Source organism: Geotrypetes seraphini, chromosome 2, assembly GCF_902459505.1.
Source record: "Geotrypetes seraphini chromosome 2, aGeoSer1.1, whole genome shotgun sequence".
Lineage (NCBI taxonomy): Eukaryota > Metazoa > Chordata > Amphibia > Gymnophiona > Dermophiidae > Geotrypetes > Geotrypetes seraphini.
The window spans coordinates 154,794,646-154,817,045 of record NC_047085.1 but is presented as its reverse complement, the minus strand read 5'-3'; the positions used below and the strand labels follow the sequence as shown (position 1 = coordinate 154,817,045).

Genomic DNA, 22,400 nt, shown 5'->3' with positions numbered 1-22,400 from the left:
GACAAAAAAAAAAAAATCTAACAAACTCAAAAAACACAATACGGGGAATAGAATCAGAAGAACAAGGTTAAGCGCTGAAACATGCTCTCCCTTCAGATATACAAATTTGAGGTATACAGGAACCATTTACTTACCACTGCTTCCATATCGGAAGTGTTAGGTGGAGCAAATATAGTTTGTACCATGAACTTGTGTTTACTCTTCTCATTTGGGTCATAGTCAAATGGCTGCAACATTACTGCCAGAAAAAAAGTACCTACAATTAGTTGAGACTCCTTGGCATGCCAATACAGAAGGTAAAGAAAGACTGAAAAGGAGGATTAGATTCTTACCTGGATAATCCTCTTTCCTGTATAAGAGCATATGATTCCTTATGACTGGTTGTACACCTTTACTTGTGAGTCTCTTGCAGAAAGCATCAATCAATTTTTCTCAGTTCTGCCTCCTTGTCCCTCTAGGCAAAGCTCCCTCTCTTCAGTTTGCACCAAAGAATACAATAATCTCTAGAAGAGAAAACAGTAAGAGAGGGGCTTGGGAAACTCCCAGAGCATGGTAACTTTGATCTGCTCTGTAATAGCAAAAACAAAAGTGAATAATTAATGCATCGTAGCATAACAAGGTGGAACCAAAAGCAACCATCTACCTATGTGCAACCTGTACTCACACTTGTAAAGCTCTCCGAAAGGAGATTGCTTGCAAAATTCTGTTAGCTCTGCCTTACAGCCACACAATAATGATCTTCTCACCCTTCTGGCTGCCGCATACCGAATCAAGCCATTGGATCCACCCTCCAGATTGAGTCCTAACATAAGCTTCTTAAACATCTGACAGGGCGGGGCGTAAGGACCTCCTCTTTATCACTGAAACCTGGTTAAGTAAGGATGAGGAAAGTTACTTGGCCTTTTCTTGTCCCCCTGGCTACACGTATCAGTATAATCACCAATTAGTGAAAAAAAGGAGGGGGTCTAGCAGTAATCTATCACTCCAACATATTGGCTGATTTTGAATTTTCATCCAATAATAGTAGCCCCTTGGAATACCTGGAGGTCAGATGGAATAACTCCCCTTCATCAAACTATTTACTAATATATATTCCCCCACCTGTTAACGTCTCGGCACTAACTCACTTGCAATCTGTCATTTTGGATTTTTGTGTTTCCTCAGTCAACCCCGTCATTCTAGGTGACTTTAATATCCACTTTGACGATCCCAGAAATGCTTCCATGTCAGAAGTTCTAACTTTCTTAAAGGAATTGGATCTCTACTCATTAATAACAAGTCCCACCCATATCGCTGGTCATACCTCAGATATAGTATTGACCCAAGCATCTCAAAGAAATAACTTTCAAAAACATTAGCTACTACACACGTCCCATGGAAGACCACTTTTAGTCTCTTTTCAACAATTAAATTCAAATTACCAAAGTAAATTAAAAACTAAAATAATTACCACTAGGAACTATAGTAAGCTAGAAGCTGCAGATATCTCATCTAATTTCTGCCTCTCTTTCTAAACTAAACTAAACTAAATCTTGGGTTTATATACCGCATCACCTCCACAAGTGGAGCTCGACACGGTTTACATGGTTTGGGTATGAACGGAACTCCAATGGAATTATAAGGTAATTCCAGGTCTACTGTAGAAGAAAAAATTTTAGCATGGAATCAGTCCATTGGCAATCTTCTAAATTCTATCGTGCCAGCAATCACCTTCACGATCTCTCCCCGTAAACAAAAAAATCCATGGTACTCTGCAAACCTAAACCTACTAAAAAAACAATTACGTTCTCTTGAACGAAAATGGAGGCGCAATAAAACACTATTCAACTTTAATAAATACAAGGAACATGCCGCATATTACAGATCCGAAATTAATAGAACCAAAAAAAATACTATACCTAATAACTCCTCCACTTTATACGCAATAGTTAAAACTTTAACAACAAAGACAAAAGAAATTAAGAAATCCAATCTTACACCTTCAGCACAAGCCCTCGCCACTTTCTTTATTGACAAAGTCCAGAAAATTAGAGATACATTCCCGCTTTATGCTACTTCTTGTCACTCTGCAGATTACGTACACTCTAATAATTCAACTAATCTGTCCTATTCAAAATGCTCTCATTTCACACTTCCTAGCTTGGAGGAAATAAAAAGATGTATTAACTTGCTTAATTTAAAAGGAACTAGTACAGAGGTCATTCCCCTCTTCCTTTTAAAATGATTTTTCTCCATTTTCGGTCCGTACATCAAAGACCTGGTCAATTCAAGTTTATCATCCGGATCTCTGCCTAAAATTTGGAAACAATCGATTATTTATCCAATTAAGGATCAAAACATTAGTACTCAGGACTTGTCTAATTACCGTCCCATAGCAAACATACCATTCATGGCAAAACTTACTGAAAAAATAGTCTTCCAACAAATCTCCGATTTCATTGAGAAAACTAACGTACTTCATTCTAATCAAACTGGTTTCCATCATTGTCATTCTACAGAACTTTCTTTGCTAGGACTTACTACTAAAATATTATACCATCTTGATCACCATCAGTCAGTACTGCTTATTTCCCTAGATCTCTCCTCTGCTTTCGATACTATAGATCATAGCCTGCTTTTAATGCGACTCCACGAAATTGGTTTGTCTGATCAGGTCATGGACTGGTTTGTTTCCTACTTCACTGATAGATCATCAAGGGTCATTTTTAATGGCACATCGTCTGAATCTTTTTCCACTAAACATGGAATACCGCAGGGATCCATTCTGTCACCATTGCTTTTCAATATCTTCCTGTCGCCCCTTCTGACGGTGGGCCAATCCATAGGCTTTACCACGTTTGCTTAAGCAGACGATGTGCAACTAATCCACCCCATTGATCTCAACAATACAGAAGAGGTAGCTTCCATTAACCATAAATTAGGAAAAATCAAATCATGGTTAGACTTGAATAAACTGTCTCTTAATATCAACAAATCAAAACTCATGATTTTTCCTTTTAAAGAAGGAACAACACTTTAGGCTCCCCTGAAGCTCGAATCGCTCCCCATCAAAATTGTTCCTACTTTAAAACTACTAGGAGTTACTTTTGACAATAAAATTTCTTATCATTTTCACATTAGCACAGTCGTTCAGAAATGCTTCTATCGAATCAGAATGATATGCTCCCTTGCTAAGTTACTTGAACCGGCCTCCTTGAACACATTGATCCACTCTCTAGTAATCTCTTGTATAGACTACTGCAATGCCCTGTATAAGGGCATTACAAAAAAGGAAATTAGACGGCTTCAGATTATACAAAACACAGCTATTAAGATCATTTGTGGCGCAAAGAAATACGATCACGTTTCACTCCTTTTAATTGGCGCACATTGATTACCAGTTGAACACAGAATCAGTTATAAAATCCTACTTTTAACATTCACAACAAAATCAACCAAACAACCATATTTCATCAACAGACATAGAAACATAGAAGATGACGGCAGAAAAGGGCTACAGCCCATCAAGTCTGCCCACTCTGCTTACCCACCCCCTGTCTATGCCCTAATGACCCAATTTCCTTATCTTGACCCTCGTAGGGATCCCACATGGGAATCCCATTTATTCTTAAAGTCTGGCACGCTGTCTGCCTCGATCACCTGCACTGGAAGCTTGTTCCAATGATCAACCACTCTCTCTGTGAAGAAATACTTTCTGGTGTCGCCATGAAATTTTCCACCCCTGAGTTTGAGCCTTTTAATTCCCTATAATACATTAAAATCTCTTCGTTCAGCGTCTCAGAATCTCCTCGATATACCTTCTTTAAAATTGATTAATACGTTGCGCTCCAATAATTTTGCCGTCACTACCCCTACTCTCTGGAATTCGCTGCCTAACCACTTGCGTGGTGAATCCGATTTAAAACAATTGAAATTGAAATTAAAAACATTCTTGTTCCAGGACGCCTTTGGATAACAACTGTCCTTTTAAGGACAAAATTAAAGAAACTGTTACTTTTTACCCTAACCTATTCTACTTTTCTATAACGATTGTAGTTCTTCCCCACTTTCCTATTGTTTAAAGTAAGTCCAAACGTTTTATCCGTGCTTTATTATGATACTTGGATTTTATCCAGTATCCCTTGTTTTTATATGTTTTTATGTAATTTTATATTGTATACCACTTAGAAACCTGATTAAGCGGTTTAAAAAATCTTTTAATAAACTTGAAACTTGATCATATGCTGATATACAGGAAAGAGGATTATCCAAGAACCTAATTCTCCCTTACTGTGCAAACAGCATCCGATTCCTTATGGCTGGGATGTACTAAAGCTTACTGAGCTTACTTTTTTTTATTTATTACAGAAGAACACACTTCATCTTATCCCCCCTGGCACAGCCAATAGCAAAATGTTGGTTACCACCGTCGGAGGAAGATTTTTTTGAACATCCTGCTCTGCAAAGTTAATAAGCAGTACAATCTGGTGCAGCACATAAGATAAGTAGATAGTTATTTCATATGAACTGTGACTGATTTCAAAGTAAAGCAGAGCTGCTTTTCATTATTAAGTTAAGCCAGAGTCTTTAGACGTTTTTTGAACACCTAAGATTGAGAAATACTCACTAACAAGGAGGTTTTTTACAAGCCAGTGAGGTGCTTACCCTTTCTAGTCTTTCAGCAAGATCTGTTCTGGCTGAAGATAGGGATCTGAGGCTTTTTCCTCCTTGTAATAATGACAAATTTGGTATATATTTATTTTTTGGTTTTTGGTTTAATTATTCCAAGAGAATAGAGCAGGTATTTTTGGAGTATTGAAATCGAAACCTTCTCTCCAGCATTTTTTGATAGAACTTACCAAAGCAGTCCCTTAAGCTCAGGGTGGTACAGATGAGCCTGTGACCAGCACTGAGGACATGAAAGTCACGTCCCTCTATGCTGACATGTCCACTCTGTAAAACTTTATACAAGGAATGAAGAGTGGACCATGTAGCTCATTGGGCGGTACTGACCTCAACTCCACCCAAGATGAAGCCACACTTCTAGTGGAATGAACTTTCAATGTGTTTGGTGGCTTGTTTGCCACAGCCCAATGTACACAAAGGAAATCGCCATGCAAATCCCTTGGGAAACAGGCTGGCCTTCTCCTACCAGGCAAGCAAGTCAAGACAAAAAAAAGATTTGAGATGCAAAATTCATTTGTCACCTCTAGATAACGGAGAACTCTCCAAATAATAAACAATGCCGAGACTTTGTCTCATTTCTTCTTGCTCATACTGCCTGATTGACGTGGAATGCCAAAACCACCTTTGGCAAAAATGAGGGCATGGTGTGCAAAATCACCTTTGCATCCGTGAACTAAGAAAAGGCTCTCTGCATGATGGAGCCTGCAGTTCTAACACTCTTCTCGCCAAAATGATTGCTACCAGAAAAAACCATCTTCACTGTAAGATCCATCAGAGACACCTCCGACAAGGGTTCATTCGGAGCCTTACTGAGGGCCCGTAGAACAATGTTGAAGTTCCAAGTAGGAAACTGCTACTAACCGCAGAATGCAATTGCAAGGCTCCCTTCAAAAACCTTATGGCATCCAGACAAGAAACCAAGGACAATTTGACTTATCTGGCTCTAAAGCAGGAGAGACTTTTCACTTGAGCCTTAAGGGATCCTACTGCCAAGCCTTTCTTTAAACCCTCCTGCAGGAATGAGAGAACCGCAACAATAAAAGCCCTAAAAAGTTCTAACTGCTGATCTGTACACCAAGTTGAAAAGTCTTCCACACCTTCGCATAGGCCACCACAGCCTGAACATTGTCCACTCCTGTGTAAGTGGACTTCTTTCTACCCAGCGGAAACTTGGCTGTTGCATTGTCCAAAATCACTGAGACCTCTGAGCCCTCCAGAGGCATCTGGAAGAACTGCAGAGCCAAGCAGATGGCTCTCAATTCCAACCTGTTGGTAGACCAACAGCTCTGCACTGGGTGACCTTCACAATGAGCTCCCCAGCCATAAAGACTGGCATCATTAGGATCACCCAGGATGCAATGTGAAGAGGTAGTCCCCTGGCTAACGACTCCAGATGGAGCTACCAGCTTAGACTCTGATGTGCCTCCATCATCCAACATAATTGCTTCTGGATAGAATCCGTCTGAGGTGACCAACGCATCAATAACGCACTCTACAGAGGACGAAGATGGGCCCTCACCCACAGAATCACCTCTATGGTTGCTACTATCAATCCCAGCACCTGTAGGTAATGTTAATCTATAGGAGCTGGCCTCACCAAAATCCTAAGATCTGGCTTCTGAGCTTCAGTTTGTGTGGCTCTGGAGGAAAAACCTGGCCTTCTGCCATGTTGAACAGAATCCCAAGATACTCTAGCCATTGGGACGGTTCAAGGTGGCTCTTTCTGAAACTGATAATCCACCCTAGATTCTGCAGGGGAGGCACCACCTGTGCCACTGCCCGATGTTATCTCGACTTTGGACGGAGCTCTGATCAGCCAGTCATCCAAATAAGGATGCACCTGAACCCATTTGCACAGATGCGTTGCTACCACAACCATCATTACCTTAAAGGTGTGTGGCGCTATCATCAAATTGAACAGAAGCGCCAAGAATTGGAAATGATGCTCCAAGTCATGAAACCTGAGAAATCTCCTGTGATCAAGGATAATGGGAATATGTAAATAAACAGCTGTCAAACCCAGCAAGGCTAGAAACTCTCCTAGCACAACTGAAGTGATGACCGATCATATGGTTTTCATTCTGAATCTGGGCACTTTGAGCACCACATTGACCGCCTTCAGATCTAGAATAGGTATCCAGTCTTCTAAGTCTTTTTTGGGCACAATAAAGTACATGGAGTATCTCCCTGAGCCGGTGTCTATGTTTAGGACAGGCTCTTTTGCCCTAAGTTTGCACTGTCTTTCATACTTTGGCTGCTTTTTCCAATCTTCCCACCAGAGAATCCAAAAAGAGATCCCTGAGGGGGTGACAAAATTCAAACTTGTACTCATCTCAAATGATGTCCAGCATCCAATGGTCTGAGGTTATTTGCACCCAGGCTTCCCAGAACTCCAACAGTCTTCCCCCTATGGGAGGAAGCTCAGAGACTGACCTGGAGTCATTACGACTTTTTGGAGGCAGCTGCTGAGAGCGAACTGGAAAGCTGGACTCGTCTGGAGCCGCTGAACCTCTGTTTAGAGATTTGAAAAGATCTCTGGTTCACCGACTCCAATCCATAGCACTGTCTTCTGTATGCATGAAAGGAACCATGTTGTAAACTGTCCAATCCTCGTAGCTTGCTGTCTGGCAAGGATTTAGGACAAGTAGCCATAACACTGGTCATCAATCATCTAGCCCCTTGCCAAAACGCATCAGTCCCTTAAAAGGGAATCTGCTCATGGTAGCTTTTGATACTCTCCCACCCACTGCCTGATCCAGAGCATTCTGTAAGTGGAGATGGAATAAGCTGAAACTTTGCTCATGACTGATCATATCGTAAATCACATCTGCCACATAATCCATCCCAGTCAAAAAAGTAAATCAGAGGAACCACAAATTCAATACTTGATGTTTTGTGAGTGATTAAAGAGACTACAGCAAATTTGATAGAAAATCACTCCCATATATTCAATAGTATTTCTTGACCTCAACTGTTCATCTCCTTTGATCCTAAAAGATTGGGCAACCCTGTAACCAAGAGAACTGTTTCCACATGGCTAGTGGTCTGTATTTCTTTCTGCTATGCTCATACTGTGCTGCGGCTCTATGGTTCTGTAATACTGCTTGGCCAAAATGACTATCTCATCTGGAATAGGATTCTAGACAGTAATGAGATGTGAAAGTGTGAATTGAGGACCAAGTAGCTGCTTTATAAATTTCATCAATGGGAGTGGAACGCAAGAAAGTACTGATGCTGCCATAGCTCAGACTTTGTGTGCTGTTACACAACCATAGAGCCGCAGCCCAGTATGAGCATAGCAGAAAGAAATACAGACCACTAGCTATGTGGAAAAAACAGTTCTCTTGGTTACAGGGTTGCCCAATCTGTTAGGATCAAAGGAGATGAACAGTTGAGATCAAGTCCTTTGTGGCTTAGTCCTTTGTATGTAGTAAGCCAAGGCATGTTTACAGTCCAATGTGTTAAGAGCTGCAACAATGAGGCTTTGGGAAGAAAACTGGAAGCACAATGGATTGATTGAGATGAAATTCCATGACTATTTTCGGGAGGAATTTAGGATGGGTGCAGAGTAACTACCACCTTATGTTGAACGGTGAATCTGAAACCAATGCTTGGAGTCCACTCACTTGACAGGCAGAAGTGAGAGAGCTCAAGAAGACCACTTTCCAAGTGAGAAACTTAAGATGAGTAGAAGCCATTAGTGGAAATAAGAGGATGAGAGGCCAAAGATTTATTATTCACAGGAGCATAGAAAGCATTAATAGCACTGAGGTGAACTCTCACCAAGGTGGTTTTCAGCCCAGAATTGGATAAATGGAGAAGATAATCCAATACTTCAGGTAGAGAAGATGATGGAGCATCTTGATGATGGAGAGTACACCAAGTATTGAAGCGTGTAGAAGGATTTCTGGAAGAAGCTAAAATGACTTGTACTGAGTCAGAGAGATTAGAATCTGTTGAAGTCAGGCCAAGCGGTATCAAGCTGTTAGGTGTAGAGATTGTAAACTGGGATGTAAGAGTGACCCTTCGACTCTGAGTGAGCAGAGATGGAAAGATCTGTAAAGGAATTGGATCTGTGGCACTCAGCTGAAGTAGAAGAGAGAACCAAGGTTGCCTGGGCCATCGAAGAGCTATCAGGATTATGGTGGCTGACTCGTTCCTAAGCTTGACCAACATCTTGAGAATGAGAGGGCTTGGTGGAAATGCATAGAGGAACATGTTTGTCAAATCCAGAAGAAAGGCGATGAGGAAGATACTGTCTGGAGAAGAAGTGATACAATTTGTGATTGTGGAGGGGACACAAACAGGTCTGAGGAGCCCCCCCCCCCCATAGTAAGAAAATGTGGTATAATGCTTTGGAGTTGAGAGTCCACTCGTGCGGTCGAAGAAATCTGCTGAGTTTGTCAGCTAGAGTATTCTGTGACCTTTGAATATATATGGCTTTGAGAAATATGTTTCAAGCAATCGCCCATATAGGGAGAAAGCCTGTTCCTCCTTCACTTTTTGATTGTCCATGCAAACCAGGAGGACCTGATTGGAAAAACTGCTCTGAAAGGTTTTTAGAGAATTTCAAATTGCTCTCAGCTCTAATAGGTTGATGCGTAATATCTTCTCTTGAGTAGACTAGCAACCTTGTGTGCAAAGACCATCCAAGTGAGCTCAGCAAGCATACATGAACCTGTGCACTTTCTGATGTGGAGGGATGTGATATAGTTTGGATGGATCCTTCCACCACTAAAGAGACCGATGAAGAGGTGAGGTGACCATAATCTTTTGAGAGACAGATCGAGAGCTTGCGACCATTGAGATGCCAGGGTCCACTGAGCTGATCTGAGATGGAGCCATGCGAAGGGGATAACAAACTGTGGATGCCAGGGTCCACTGAGCTGATCTGAGATGGAGCCATGTGAAGGGGATAACAAACTGTGGATGCCAGGGTCCACTGAGCTGATCTGAAAATGGAGCCATGCGAAGGGGATAAACTGTGGATGCCATGTGACCTAAGAGAGTCGCATCATCTGTCTGCATGAAATGGTTTGTAGACGCGAGACCTGATTGCAAAGTTGAAGCAAAGTGTCTTGTCTTTGTTGGGGTAGAAAAGCCCTTAGGTAAACAGTGTCGAGTAGGGCTCCTATGAATTGCAGTCTTTGAGAGGGTTGAAGTTGAGACTTTAGAAAGCTGACTTCGAACCTAGCTGCTGAAGAAATGTTATCGTTAACTGTGTTAAGGAAAGTATCACTTGATGAGATTCAGCTTTTCTCAGCCAATCGTCCAGATATGGAAACACTTGTAATCCGTGGGTTATGTATGATTGCTGCCATAACCACTAGGCACTTGGTGAATATGCTCAGAGAAGAAGCCAGGACGAATGGCAGAACTTTGTACTGGACGTGTTGATGAGCTATGTGAAAATGCAGAAACTTTTTATGAGCAGGATGTATGGATATGTGTAAGCCTCATTGAGGTCAAAGAATATAGCCATTCATTTCATTCTGGAAGAGGGTATAAAGCCCCTAGAAATAGCATGCAAAACCTTTCTTTGACTAGGTATGTGTTTAAGTCTCGGAGGTCAAGAATTGGTCAAAGACTTCCTGTCTTCTTTGGGATTATAAAATACCTGAAGTAGAACCTCTGATTTTTCTGAGGAGGAACTACTTCTATGGCATTTAGATGAAGCAGAGCTTCTATTTCCTGAAAAAGAGATGTCTGTTGTGATGTGAAAGAGGACTCTCTTGGTGGGCGATTTGGAAGTATGGAGTAAAAGTCCAAAGTAAAAAAAACTGTGGAACCAGATGTTACTGGCTTTATTAAATCAAGTAGTAAATCCACAAGTTCGAAACTGTTGCTCATCCACAACTGAAGTCAAAGTGGATGAACTTAAAGATGGCTGTTAACAGGCTGTAAACAGGTGGCTGTTACCTGCGGTAAGCCGGGGGTAACTGCGGGTAATCCGTCAAAATGGTGGGGAAAAAAAACACAAAAAACCAGTGTTCACCACGGCTATGGGGACAAGGCCATTCACTGCCCCATGGAGCGGTGAATGGCCTTGTCTCCACAGTTAAGGGAGGGAATGTATGCGGTCATCGATCGCACTCCCTCCCTCCTTACTAACGATCGCCGCCACCACCCTATCCAAGCATCCCCCTCCCGCTTTACTGATCGCCACCGCTGCTGACGCCCAATCGCTGCTGTCCCGTCCGAGAATCTCTCTTTGTCCCTCACTGCCCTTACCTTCGTGGCGGACGATTTCTAAATTTCCTACCTACGAGCAGCTGGAGTGTTGGAAGTTGCATGTAGCTGTCGTAAAGGTCATCTCTGATGCAACTGGAAGTTGCATCAGAGACGACCTTTCCTGCAGCCACACGCAACTTCAACGCTCAGGCTGCTCTTAGGAAGGAAATTTAGAAATTGCCTGCCACAAAGGTAAGGGGCAGGGAGGGAGAAAGGGAGGGAAGGTGGGGTGGAGAGGAACAGATGCTGAAAGGAACTGGGGAAGGGAGAGAGAGAGGGAAGGTGGGGTGGAGAGGAAGAGACGCTGAAGGGAACTGGGGAAGGGAGAGAGGGAGGGAAGGTGGGGTGGAGAGGAACAGAAGCTGAAGGGAAATGCGGAAGAGAGAGTGGGGAAAAGACACTGAAAGGAAATGGGGAAGAGAGAGTTTCCAAACTATGGGAGGAGCGGAGGGAAGAAGATGGATACCAGACCAATTTTGGTGGGGTGGGGGTTGGAGGAAAAGATGGAAGGGAGAGACACAGTAACAGAGCATATGGAAGAGACAGAGAAGGCAGACAGTGGATGGAAGGAAATGAATGAGAAGATGACGAAATCAGAAACCAGACAACAAAGGTAGAAAACATTTTCTATTTACCGTATTTTTCACTCCATAAGACGCACCTGACCATAAGACACACCCACATGTAGAGGAGGAAAAACCAAGAAAAAAAATTCTGAACCAAATGGTGTGCCCTGTCCCCCTCTGGTGGTCTAGTGGTAGGCCCGGACAGGGTACATCTAGTGGTGGGCACGTCTAATGGCAGCCAGCCAGCCAGAACCCCCCCCCCCCCCCCCCGCTACCTTTTTAAATCCCTCTCTCCCTTCCTAGGCAGTTGTCTCAGTATTTTTATCATCCCCCCAGGTACCTTGCTAAAACACCTCCCCCCCCCTCCGCAGGTACAATTTTTTTAACCCCCATACCATTTTAAAAATACCCCCTTGCCGCAAGCCCCTTTTTAAAACATTGTCTCTTCTAGGCATAAGATGCAGGTTTTGGAGCAGACTTAGATAGTTGACTAAAGTTTTTGATCTATTCCAGGGCTGCCCAATTCTGGTCCTCGAGATCTACTGGCAGGCCAGGTTTTCAGGATATCCACAATGAATATGCATGAGAGAGATTTGCCTGCACTGCCTTCTTGGTATGTAAATCTCTCATATGCATGTTCATTGTGGATATTCTGAAAACCTGGCCTATCAGTAGATCTTGAGAAACAGAATTGGGCAGCCCTGATCTATTCAAAGAATTCCAGTTCTGCTCATGCTGAGTGAGCTTTTGAGTAATGGCCTCTATCCTATTGCCAAAGAGTTCTTCACTCAGGCATGGAATGTTGGCCAAACGGTCTTGGAGATTAATATCTATGTCAGAGACTCGTAGCCAAGCAAGACTCTCATAGCAACAGACTTTGCCGGTCCTCTGGATGACATTTCAAAAGCATCAAATGCTGTCCTTGCCATATATTTTGTGGTTTGCAGGAGACTGTGAATGGTCTGCTGAAAATCCGTAAGATGTTCTGGGGGAATATACTGTTCCAAGCAAGCCAACTTCTTTACAAGGTGTTTAAAATAAAACGACATGTAGAAGTTGTAATTAAGAACTCTATTGGCCAACAGAGTTTTGGTAGAGACGGCAACCAAATTTTGTCCATAATCTGACCCTCACACCCCAGTGGTGCAGAAGCATAAACCGTGGTGCAGGAGAATTTTTTAAGGGTCAATTCCACAAGAAACGATTGGTGTTGTGGCTTGTCAAATCTAGGGCAAGAAATTATTCTGGACAGCTAATCAATTTTCCTTGGGGCTGCAGTGATAGAAAGAGAAGTCTCCCAATTTTTGAAGAGTGCCTCCTAAGGAGCTTATGCAATTTGAGAAGTTCTTTAGGAGGCTCGTCATAATCCAAGGCATTCAGGAGCTCTGCTCTGGGCTCAGTGTCAGCTGCTAATTTGATAGGCAGAGCCTTGCCCAACTGTCTAAATGTATTTAGTAAATGAAAGACCTTCAGGTGGAGATCTTCTTGGAAGATGAGGAGATGGATCTGAAGGTATGCCATATGACTCAGGAGCAGACAAAGTGGGTTCACACCGAGTCAGTATGGTGACATGAGAGATCAGAATCAACTGCAGCAACTCCTGGTGACTCTCTGTAAGATGAGGCTTGTAGTAGAGAATGATAATGACGAGATGATGCTTTGGTACCGATCCAATGAAGATGATGAAGAGGAGTGACGAGAAGTCCTTTTAGCCCTGGATGTATGGGATCAAAGAGATGGAGAGTGGCGGTGCCTCGATGCAGCACATCAATGCTTCAAATAAGAACATAAGAAATGCCTGCACCAGATCAGACCGTGGGTCCATCTAGTCCGGTGGTCCACACCCGCGGAGACTCATCTAGGTGTTCCCCGACGAGGACCTTGGTCACTCGTATCCCTCAATGTGTCTTGAAAGAAGACTTGTCCTGGTCCTGTCTCCCTTCAGTTTCAGTCCATGACTTCTTGTCCGAGTCACATTTGACAACGTGAATAACGTTGTTTCTTGCTCTATTTTGTCGATTCCTTTTAGTATTTTAAAAGTCTCTATCAGATCCCCGTGCATTCTTCTCTTCTCGAGGGTGAACAATCCCAGTTTTCCGAGGCGTTCATTGTAACTCAAGTTCTCCATATTTTTAACTAGCTTCGTCGCTCTCCTCCGCACCCTCTCCAGTATTGCTATATCCTTCTTTAAAGTAGGGAGACCAGTGTTGGACACAGTATTCCAAGTGTGGTCTGACCATTGCTCTATAGAGCGGCATTATGATATCCTCTGATCTACTCGTGATTCCCTTCTTTTTTCATGCACAACATTGATGCTTTGATGAAGAGCATCGATGTTTCAATGAGGAGCGTCACTGCTGCAATGTCGCAAATCAATGCCTCAATGGAGAGCATAAATGTCTACTGGAGGATCGATAAAAGTAGACCGGCGCTTCAATTGAGATCTGGAATCAGTACCCTGCTCCCTCAAGGTGCTATGCTTAGGCTGGGCCGGTACCAATGAAGTTGATGTAAGCACTGGTGTCAAGTGCAATTTAAATATGTCACCAAACTCCCTCTGGAAAAACTCTTTGAGTTCTTCTTTGAAAAGTTGCCACCAGTACACTTGGCTGAACAGCCGGTACCATTGGTGCAGCAGGGTGTCAAGGGGTGGGTGACCACAATGAGGATGCACATCCTGAAGGAGACAACCTGCAGAGATGGAGTGATAGCATCGATGTTTAGCCTGTATCGAGGGACTCAATGCTGTAGAGGTCTGCAACGCTTACTGGGAAGAGGATGACTTCTTAGTTAGCTTCCCCGATGCTGGAATCTCATCAAATGTTGACGCCGATGTTGGTATTGCCCATACCAAAGGCTCGGATGTTTTCCCAGTGTCCATGGCTGAACCAAACAATTTCTCTTGTTGGATGCAATGAGACTTCAGTGAGCACTTTTGTAAGGTGGAACAACTTATGCAGGTGTTAACTCAATGCTCAGGGCCTATGCACTGCAAACACCAACTATGCGGGTCAGGTGATTGAAATAGGCCACTGACATCAACAGCACTTATTAAAACCGGTAAACTGATTCAACATGGACAGAAAAATTGTGGCGGCAAAATTAAACTCAATGATGCGAAAGAAAAAGAAGCCCATCGAGTAAGAACACGAAGGCCAAAAGGTCCAAGAGAAGAAAAAAAAGATTTTTTTTTACTTTTTCAAAACGAAGAAAAGAAACTAGGAAAAAAATTTAAATGGTTGGGTTAAGGCAACGTAGACTGGACAGAGTCCAGAAAGCACAGTTACTTACCGTAACAGGTGTTATCCAGGGACAGCAGGCAGATATTCTTTACGCATGGGTGACGTCACCGACGGAGCCCACGGTACGGACCTTTTTACTAGAAAGTTCTAGTTGGCCGCACCGCGCGTGCGCGAGTGCCTTCCCGCTCGACGGAGGAGAGCGTGGTCCCCAGTTAGTATAAGCCAGCTAAGAAGCCAACCCGGGGAGGAGGGTGGGACGTAAGAATATCTGCCTGCTGTCCCTGGATAACACCTGTTACGGTAAGTAACTGTGCTTTATCCCAGGACAAGCAGGCAGCATATTCTTTACGCATGGGTGACCTCCAAGCTAACAAAGAGGGAGGAGGGATGGTTGGCCATTAAGAAAATAAATTCTGAAGTACAGATTGGCCGAAGTGCCCATCCCGTCTGGAGAAAGCATCCAGACAGTAGTGAGTAGTGAATGTGTGAACTGAGGACCAGGTGGCCGCCTTGCAGATTTCCTCAATGGGTGTGGAACGGAGGAAAGCAACAGAAGCGGCCATAGCTCTTACCCTGTGGGCCGTGACAGCGCCGTCTAGTGACAGACCGGCCCGAGCGTAACAGAACGCGATGCAAGCTGCAAGCCAGTTGGATAGCGTCCGTTTAGAGACCGGTCGACCCAAACGGTTTGGGTCGAAAGTCAGGAAGAGCTGAGGGGACAAGCGGTGAGCCCTTGTACGATCAAGATAGTAAGCCAGGGCACGCTTGCAGTCAAGACTGTGCAATGCCTGTTCTCCGGGATGTGAATGAGGTTTCGGGAAGAAAACAGGCAACACAATGGACTGGTTAAGGTGAAAAGCTGAGACCACCTTTGGAAGGAACTTTGGATGGGTGCGCAGAACCACCTTGTCATGGTGAAAAATAGTGAACGGTGGATCGGCAACCAGTGCATGAAGCTCACTAACCCTCCTGGCAGAGGTGATGGCAATGAGGAAAAGAACCTTCCATGTCAGAAATTTGAGCGAAGTTGTGGCAAGCGGCTCAAAGGGAGGTTTCATGAGGGCAGATAAAACCACATTCAGGTCCCAGACGACCGGAGGAGGCTTCAGAGGTGGTTTGATGTTGAAGAGGCCCCTCATGAATCGGGAAACCAGAGGGTGAGCCGTGAGAGGTTTTCCTAAGACAGGTTCATGAAAAGCCGTGATGGCACTGAGATGGACTCTGATAGAGGTAGACTTGAGGCCTGCGTTGGACAGGGAGAGCAAGTAGTCCAGAACAGTTTCCACCGCTAAAGAGGTGGGATTGTGATGATGGCGGAGGCACCAAGAGGAGAACCTGGTCCACTTCTGATGGTAACATTGGAGGGTGGTCGGTTTCCTGGAGGCGTCCAAAATGAGACGGACAGGCTGAGACAGATTTCCTGAAGAGGTCAGCCCGAGAGAAACCAAGCTGTCAGGTGGAGCGAAGACAGATTGGGATGTAGTAGAGACTGATGTTGCTGTGTAAGTAGAGTAGGAAACACAGGCAGAGGAATGGGATCCCTGGAGCTGAGCTGAAGCAGGAGGGAGAACCAGTGTTGACGAGGCCACCGGGGAGCTATGAGGATCATGGTGGCTCCGTCCCTGCGGAGTTTGGATAAAGTCCGCAACATCAGAGGTAGAGGAGGAAAGGCATAGAGGAACCGATCCGTCCAGTCGAGAAGGAATGCATCCGGGGCCAGACGATGAGGAGAGAAGAGTCTGGAGCAGAACTGGGGCAGCTGATGGTTGTGAGGAGCTGCGAATAGGTCCACCTGCGGAGTGCCCCAGCGAGCAAAGATGGAGTGGAGCGTGGGAGGGTCCAAAGTCCACTCGTGAGGTTGAAGGATGCGGCTGAGATTGTCGGCCAGGGAGTTGTGTTCGCCCTGGATGTAGACAGCCTTGAGGAAGAGACTGCGGGCCGTGGCCCAGGTCCAAATGCGAAGAGCCTCCTGACAAAGGAGGCGAGATCCGGTGCCGCCCTGTTTGTTGATGTAGTACATGGCAACTTGGTTGTCCGTGCACAGGAGCAGAACCTGAGGGCAAAGAAGGTGCTGGAAGGCCTTGAGAGCATAGAACATGGCTCGTAGTTCCAGGAAATTGATGTGATGAAGACGCTCCTGCGGGGTCCAAAGACCTTGGGTGCGTAGGTCTCCCAGGTGAGCTCCCCATGCATAAGGGGAGGCATCCGTGGTGATGGTCATGGAATGCGGGGGCAGATGAAAAAGAAGGCCCCTGGAAAGATTTGAGGAGTTCAACCACCATTGTAGAGATCGCTGAAGAGACGATGTCACAGAGATGGGATGAGAAAGAAGATTCGAGGTCTGCGACCATTGGTTGGCCAGAGTCCATTGAGGTGTCCTGAGGTGGAGTCGTGCCAGGGGAAGCACATGCACCGTCGAGGCCATGTGGCCCAGGAGGACCATCATCTGTCTGGCAGAAATGGAGTGATGAAGGAGCACCTGACGACACAGGCGGAGCAGGTTCCGCTGACGGTCGGAGGGGAGAAACGCCCTCATTAGTGTGGTGTCGAGAACTGCTCCAATGAACTGAAGGCGCTGCGTGGGAAGCAGATGCGACTTGGGGTAGTTGATCTCGAACCCCAGGAGGTGGAGGAGAGAGATGGTCTGATGAGTGGCTTGTAGTACAAGCGGAGACGTAGGTGCTTTCACCAACCAATCGTCCAAGTAGGGAAACACCTGGAGGTTGTGAGACCTGAGGAAGGCCGCCGCCACAATGAGGCATTTGGTGAACACCCTGGGTGATGAAGCGAGGCCAAAAGGTAGCACTTTGTACTGATAATGGCGATGGTGCACCTGGAATCTTAGGTAGCGACGTGAAGCTGGATTGATTGGTATGTGAGTGTAGGCCTCTTTGAGGTCCAGGGAACATAGCCAGTCGTTCTGAGAGAGATGAGTTGAGGGAGTAGCCGTGGCGGATGATGTTGAGGACCCACTGGTCCGATGTGATGACCTCCCAACGGCTGAGAAAAATGTGGAGCCTGCCTCCGATTGGTTGAGAGAGAGGCAATGAGGGCGGAAGACTGGCTAAGCCCTGGAGAGAGGAGTCAAAAGGGCTGAGAAGGTTTGGCAGGAGGAAGAGGCTTGGCAGGTTGATTAGACTGTGCACGAGCCTGGTTGTGGTGTTGTTGGCGAGCTCGCCTAGGTTGCTGTGAAGGCGGGTTAAGCGGCCTAGCAGAGAACCTGCGCTGGTATGAAGACTGTGGTTTGTAAGGCCGAGCAGGAGGGGCCTTCTTCTTTGGTTTGATGAGAGTATCCCATCTGGTCTCATGGGCGGAGAGTTTTTGTGTGGTGGTATCCAGAGACTCTCCGAACAATTCGTCTCCCATACATGGGGCGTTGGCTAGTCGGTCCTGATGGTTGACATCCAGATCAGAGACCCTGAGCCAGGCCAGGCGGCGCATGGCCACAGCGATGGCAGATGCACGAGAGGTGAGCTCAAAGGAGTCATAGATGGAGCGCACCATAAATTTTCTAAGTTGAAGCAGGCTGGAGATGTGCTGCTGGAATAGTGGGACCTTGTGCTCCGGCATGTACTTTTGCATGGCGGAGAGTTGCATTACCAGATGTTTCAGGTAGAATGAAAAGTGGAAAGAGTAATTGTTTGCCCTGTTGGCAAGCATGGCATTCTGGTAGAGCCGCTTGCCAAACTTGTCCATAGTTTTGCCCTCCCTGCCAGGAGGGGTAGAGGCATATACACTGGAGCCTTGAGTCTTTTTTAAAGTGGACTCAACCAGGAGAGATTCATGGGGTAGCTGGGGTTTATCAAATCCCGGGATTGGAATAACCCTGTAAAGGCTATCCAGTTTACGGGGTGCCCCAGGGACAGTTAATGGGTTTTCCCAATTTTTATAAAAAGTTTCCCGTAGGATGTCATGCACGGGTAACTTCAGGAACTCCTTAGGAGGTTGATCGAAATCTAATGCCTCCAGGAAAGCTTGTGATTTCTTGGAATCAGATTCCAGAGGCAAAGATAAGGCCCCCGATAACTCCCTGAGGAATTTTGAAAAAGAAGATTGCTCAGGTTTAGATGTGGTATCGGGGGCCGAGGGCTCTTCGTCCGACGACGATGCATCCTCCTCGGTACCGAGGGGAGATTCCTCCCAGAGGTCCGGGTCTCTGACATCGGTGTGTGCGTGCCGAGAGACTGGAGTGGAAGGCTCGGTATGATGAGCTTTAGACCGAGACTTGCCTGAGCGTACCGAGACGGTACCGGGGGATGAAGACCTGTGTCTGTCTCGGTCCCGGGAAGAACGGTGCCGGTCAGGTTCGCGGGAAGACCGGTGTTCCGCTCGGTCCCGAGGAGGATCGGATGTCGTCAGAGCGACGGCCTCGGCATGGGCATGGATATGCGGTGCCGAGAGAATGGGCATGGAGGGGTCCATAGGTACCGATGGCGTGGATACCGGTTGGACGGTGTGGGGCTCGGGCCGGTCTGGTACCGAAAGCAGCGGTGCCAGGATAGAGGGCAAGAGCTGTTTAAGTTGCGTTTGGAGTTGTTCCTGCAACTTATCCTGGAGGATGGCCGCAATGCGGTCATCCAGGGGTGGCACCGGAACCACTTTTTTCTGCTTTGGTTCCATGGGTGCCGCTCTACGCTCCGGCGATGAGGAGGCCGATGACGAGGCACTCACCGATATCGGAGCGGAGCGCTTTTTAGTTCGGCGTGGAGCCGAAAGAGCCGGTGTCGCCACCGAGGTGGGAGGGCGCTCAAGGGTGGAAGGCTTCTTAGCCGGCTTACCTGGCGCCGGTGGCGCCGATGTAATGTCAGGCGGTGTCGAGGTGGTCGGTGCCGACTTCGCTGGTGCCGCAGTTGAAGAAGTCGAGTCCATAGTCGGGCCGGTGCCGAACAGCAGACTTTGCTGGATTTGGCGATTCTTCAAAGTGCGTTTTTTAAGAGTGGCACAGCGGGTGCACGAGTCCGCCCGATGCTCCGGTCCCAAACACTGTAAACACCAATTGTGTGGGTCAGTGAGGGAGATCGGGCGTGCACACCGCTGGCACTTCTTAAAACCGGGCTGCGGGGGCATGAATGGAAACACGGCCTCCGCAAAATCAAACCCCGAGGCCTGGATCGTGACAACAGGCCCCGCCGGGGCAAAGACAAAAAAACGAAACAAAAAGAAAATATTTTTTTTTTTTTTTTGGAAATGAAATAAAAAAGAACCCGAAGGTAAATAAAACGAAAAAGAACGCGAGCGGGAAGGCAAAAAGAGGATTTCAATCGGAGTTGAAAAACGCACGTCTTCTTCGCTCCGCGGAAACGAAGAAACTGGGGACCACGCTCTCCTCCGTCGAGCGGGAAGGCACTCGCGCACGCGCGGTGCGGCCAACTAGAACTTTCTAGTAAAAAGGTCCGTACCGTGGGCTCCGTCGGTGACGTCACCCATGCGTAAAGAATATGCTGCCTGCTTGTCCTGGGATAAAAAGCACTTCTTCGCTCTGTGGAAAATGAACTGGCATCGGGCAGGAAGGCACTCATGCATGTGTGGTGCGGGCAGTTGCAAAGTTTCTTAAAACTTAACTGACAGTTCACTTTTAACACTGTCCATACCAGACTCCATGGATAATGTCACCCCATATACGAATATGCTGCCTGCTTGAACTAGGATAATCATTTTTGTAATCTCAGGATGAGAAGGGAAACAGGCAGGTTGGGATTTAGTGCTGCATAACAGTGAAAGATGAGAAGCAGGAACCTAAGGAGACTCTTAATCCAACTCTCAGAATAACCACAATGACCTCCAACAAATCTGCTGGAAACCAAACCAAAAGGAACCCTTGGGACAGCCCTCAAAACTCTCAAAATGGTCAAATTCTGACCCACCCCTGATGTCTCCCTTAAGCAGTAATAGTCTGTCCTTACACAATTGTCACATGCTGTGCCTGTATTTGCTCTCACTGCTGCAAGAAAATGGAGGCAGATTTCCGCCTCATACAAGCAGTAAATGAGTTCAGCACTTGTCTCTTTAGACTGCAACCACGCCAAGCTCAGAACAAGCTTCCACACAACTCTTCAGGGGAGGGGAATGCAATTGACCACCGCCAAACCTCTGTGTCAGTTACAGGATCAGATCAGCCTGTGCTCAAGCGCTGAACTCCTAAGGAACCTTCCCTGAGCTCCAAGTGTTAAGGCAGACCAGCCAGGCAGGTGGACTTTCAGAAGGTTGGCTTCCCCAGCTACAGATTACATGTCTGTATTCTCTCCAGCCAGATCTGCTCCAAGATTACTATGAACCTCTGTAACACCAGGAAGCCTTACATGGGTCAGAATAAACCCCAGAGATAAAAATTTAATGCAGAGCAGAGGAAAAGACTCGCTTTACTTTACAGAAGGTAAAACTGAAAAGAGGGAGCTCTGCCCAGAGGGACAAGGAGGCAGAGCTGAGAAAAATGATTGATGCCTTCTGCAAGAGACTCGCAAGTAAAGGTGTATAACCAGCCATATGGAATTGGATGCTTTTTGCACAGGAAATAAAGTTATACTAATCTAATCCAGTATTTCTGAGTCGCACTATGCCTAAATAGGTTCAAGGAAATTTACAATATAAGGTATTACAAATGTATATGCTACATTATAGCAGTTTGAGGAGAACCAAGTTATGAACAGAGTAACGGAGAAGGGAGTATTGAGAATCCATAACTAGCAAATTCAGGTACAGTATTCTATAGAATGCAACAGTTCTAAGTTATTCATTTCACACACAAGCACAAAACAAACCTTGCAGTGCTATTGAATTTGACAATTTAAAGTCAAGTCCCCTCTTCAAAATCTTGGGGTATTCAGATTCAAACTTGACTATGCAGAATCATGTAGATCACATGATTACATCATTTTTTTCATTTACAAATATTAAGTAAGCATCAGATTTTTGGACAGTGGTGCAGAGCCTGGTGTTGTCTAAATAGATTATTGTAATTCTCTGTATTTGGTAATGGCATTAGCTAAACTCCAGGCTCTACAGATTGCCCAGAATGTAGGGGCACATTTGATTTTGGGGGTTTTGAAATCAGTCCATATTACACCAATTTTGATGATACTTCACTGGTTGTCTGTGGAGAACAGAGTATAATGTTTAAAGTACTGTACTATTATTGATTCTCCAAATAATTTATGCTGCCAGCATATTTTTCTACTATTATAAATATATATCGACCAAAGTGCTCTTTACAATCATAATCTACAAAGTTATATATACAACCAGTTTCAGAATACCATTATGCAGAAACTCGTTCTCGAGTATTTTCTATATCTAGGTCTAAAGGCTTTCTTGTTAATGAAGTGCTGCTATATACCGTATGTTCACGCATATAACGCGCGCGTTATACGCGTTTTTACCTACCGCGCATACCCCTCGCGCGTTATATGCGTGAGCACGGTATACAAAAGTTTTAAAACATAGTTCCCACCCCGCCCGACGCCCGATTCACCCCCCCAGCAGGACCACTCGCACCCCCACCCCGAACGACCGCTCGCACGCGCTCCCACCCGCACCCGCATCCACGATCGGAGCAAGAGGGAGCCCAAGCCCTCTTGCCCGGCCGACTCCCCGACGTCCGATACATCCCCCCCCCCGGCAGGACCACTCGCACCCCCACCCCGAAGGACCGCCGACTTCCCGACAATATCGGGCCAGAAGGGAGCCCAAACCCTCCTGG

At 45.7% G+C, this 22,400-nt stretch overlaps 1 protein-coding gene across 5 annotated transcripts in view; it reads right to left on the bottom strand.

Annotated features, from left to right (window-relative positions):
• VAPA (VAMP associated protein A) overlaps positions 1–22,400 on the bottom strand; it is a 194,759-nt gene that overhangs the window by 72,731 nt on the left and 99,628 nt on the right. For all 5 annotated transcript variants that reach the window (XR_004538374.1, XR_004538375.1, XM_033934078.1 and 2 more), the window contains exon 3: positions 135–238. Coding sequence is in view for 3 of the 5 variants with exons in the window: in XM_033934078.1 (XP_033789969.1) it covers positions 135–238 (104 nt within the window). In the remaining 2 variants the exon portion in view is untranslated. The remainder of the gene's footprint in view (positions 1–134; positions 239–22,400) is intronic.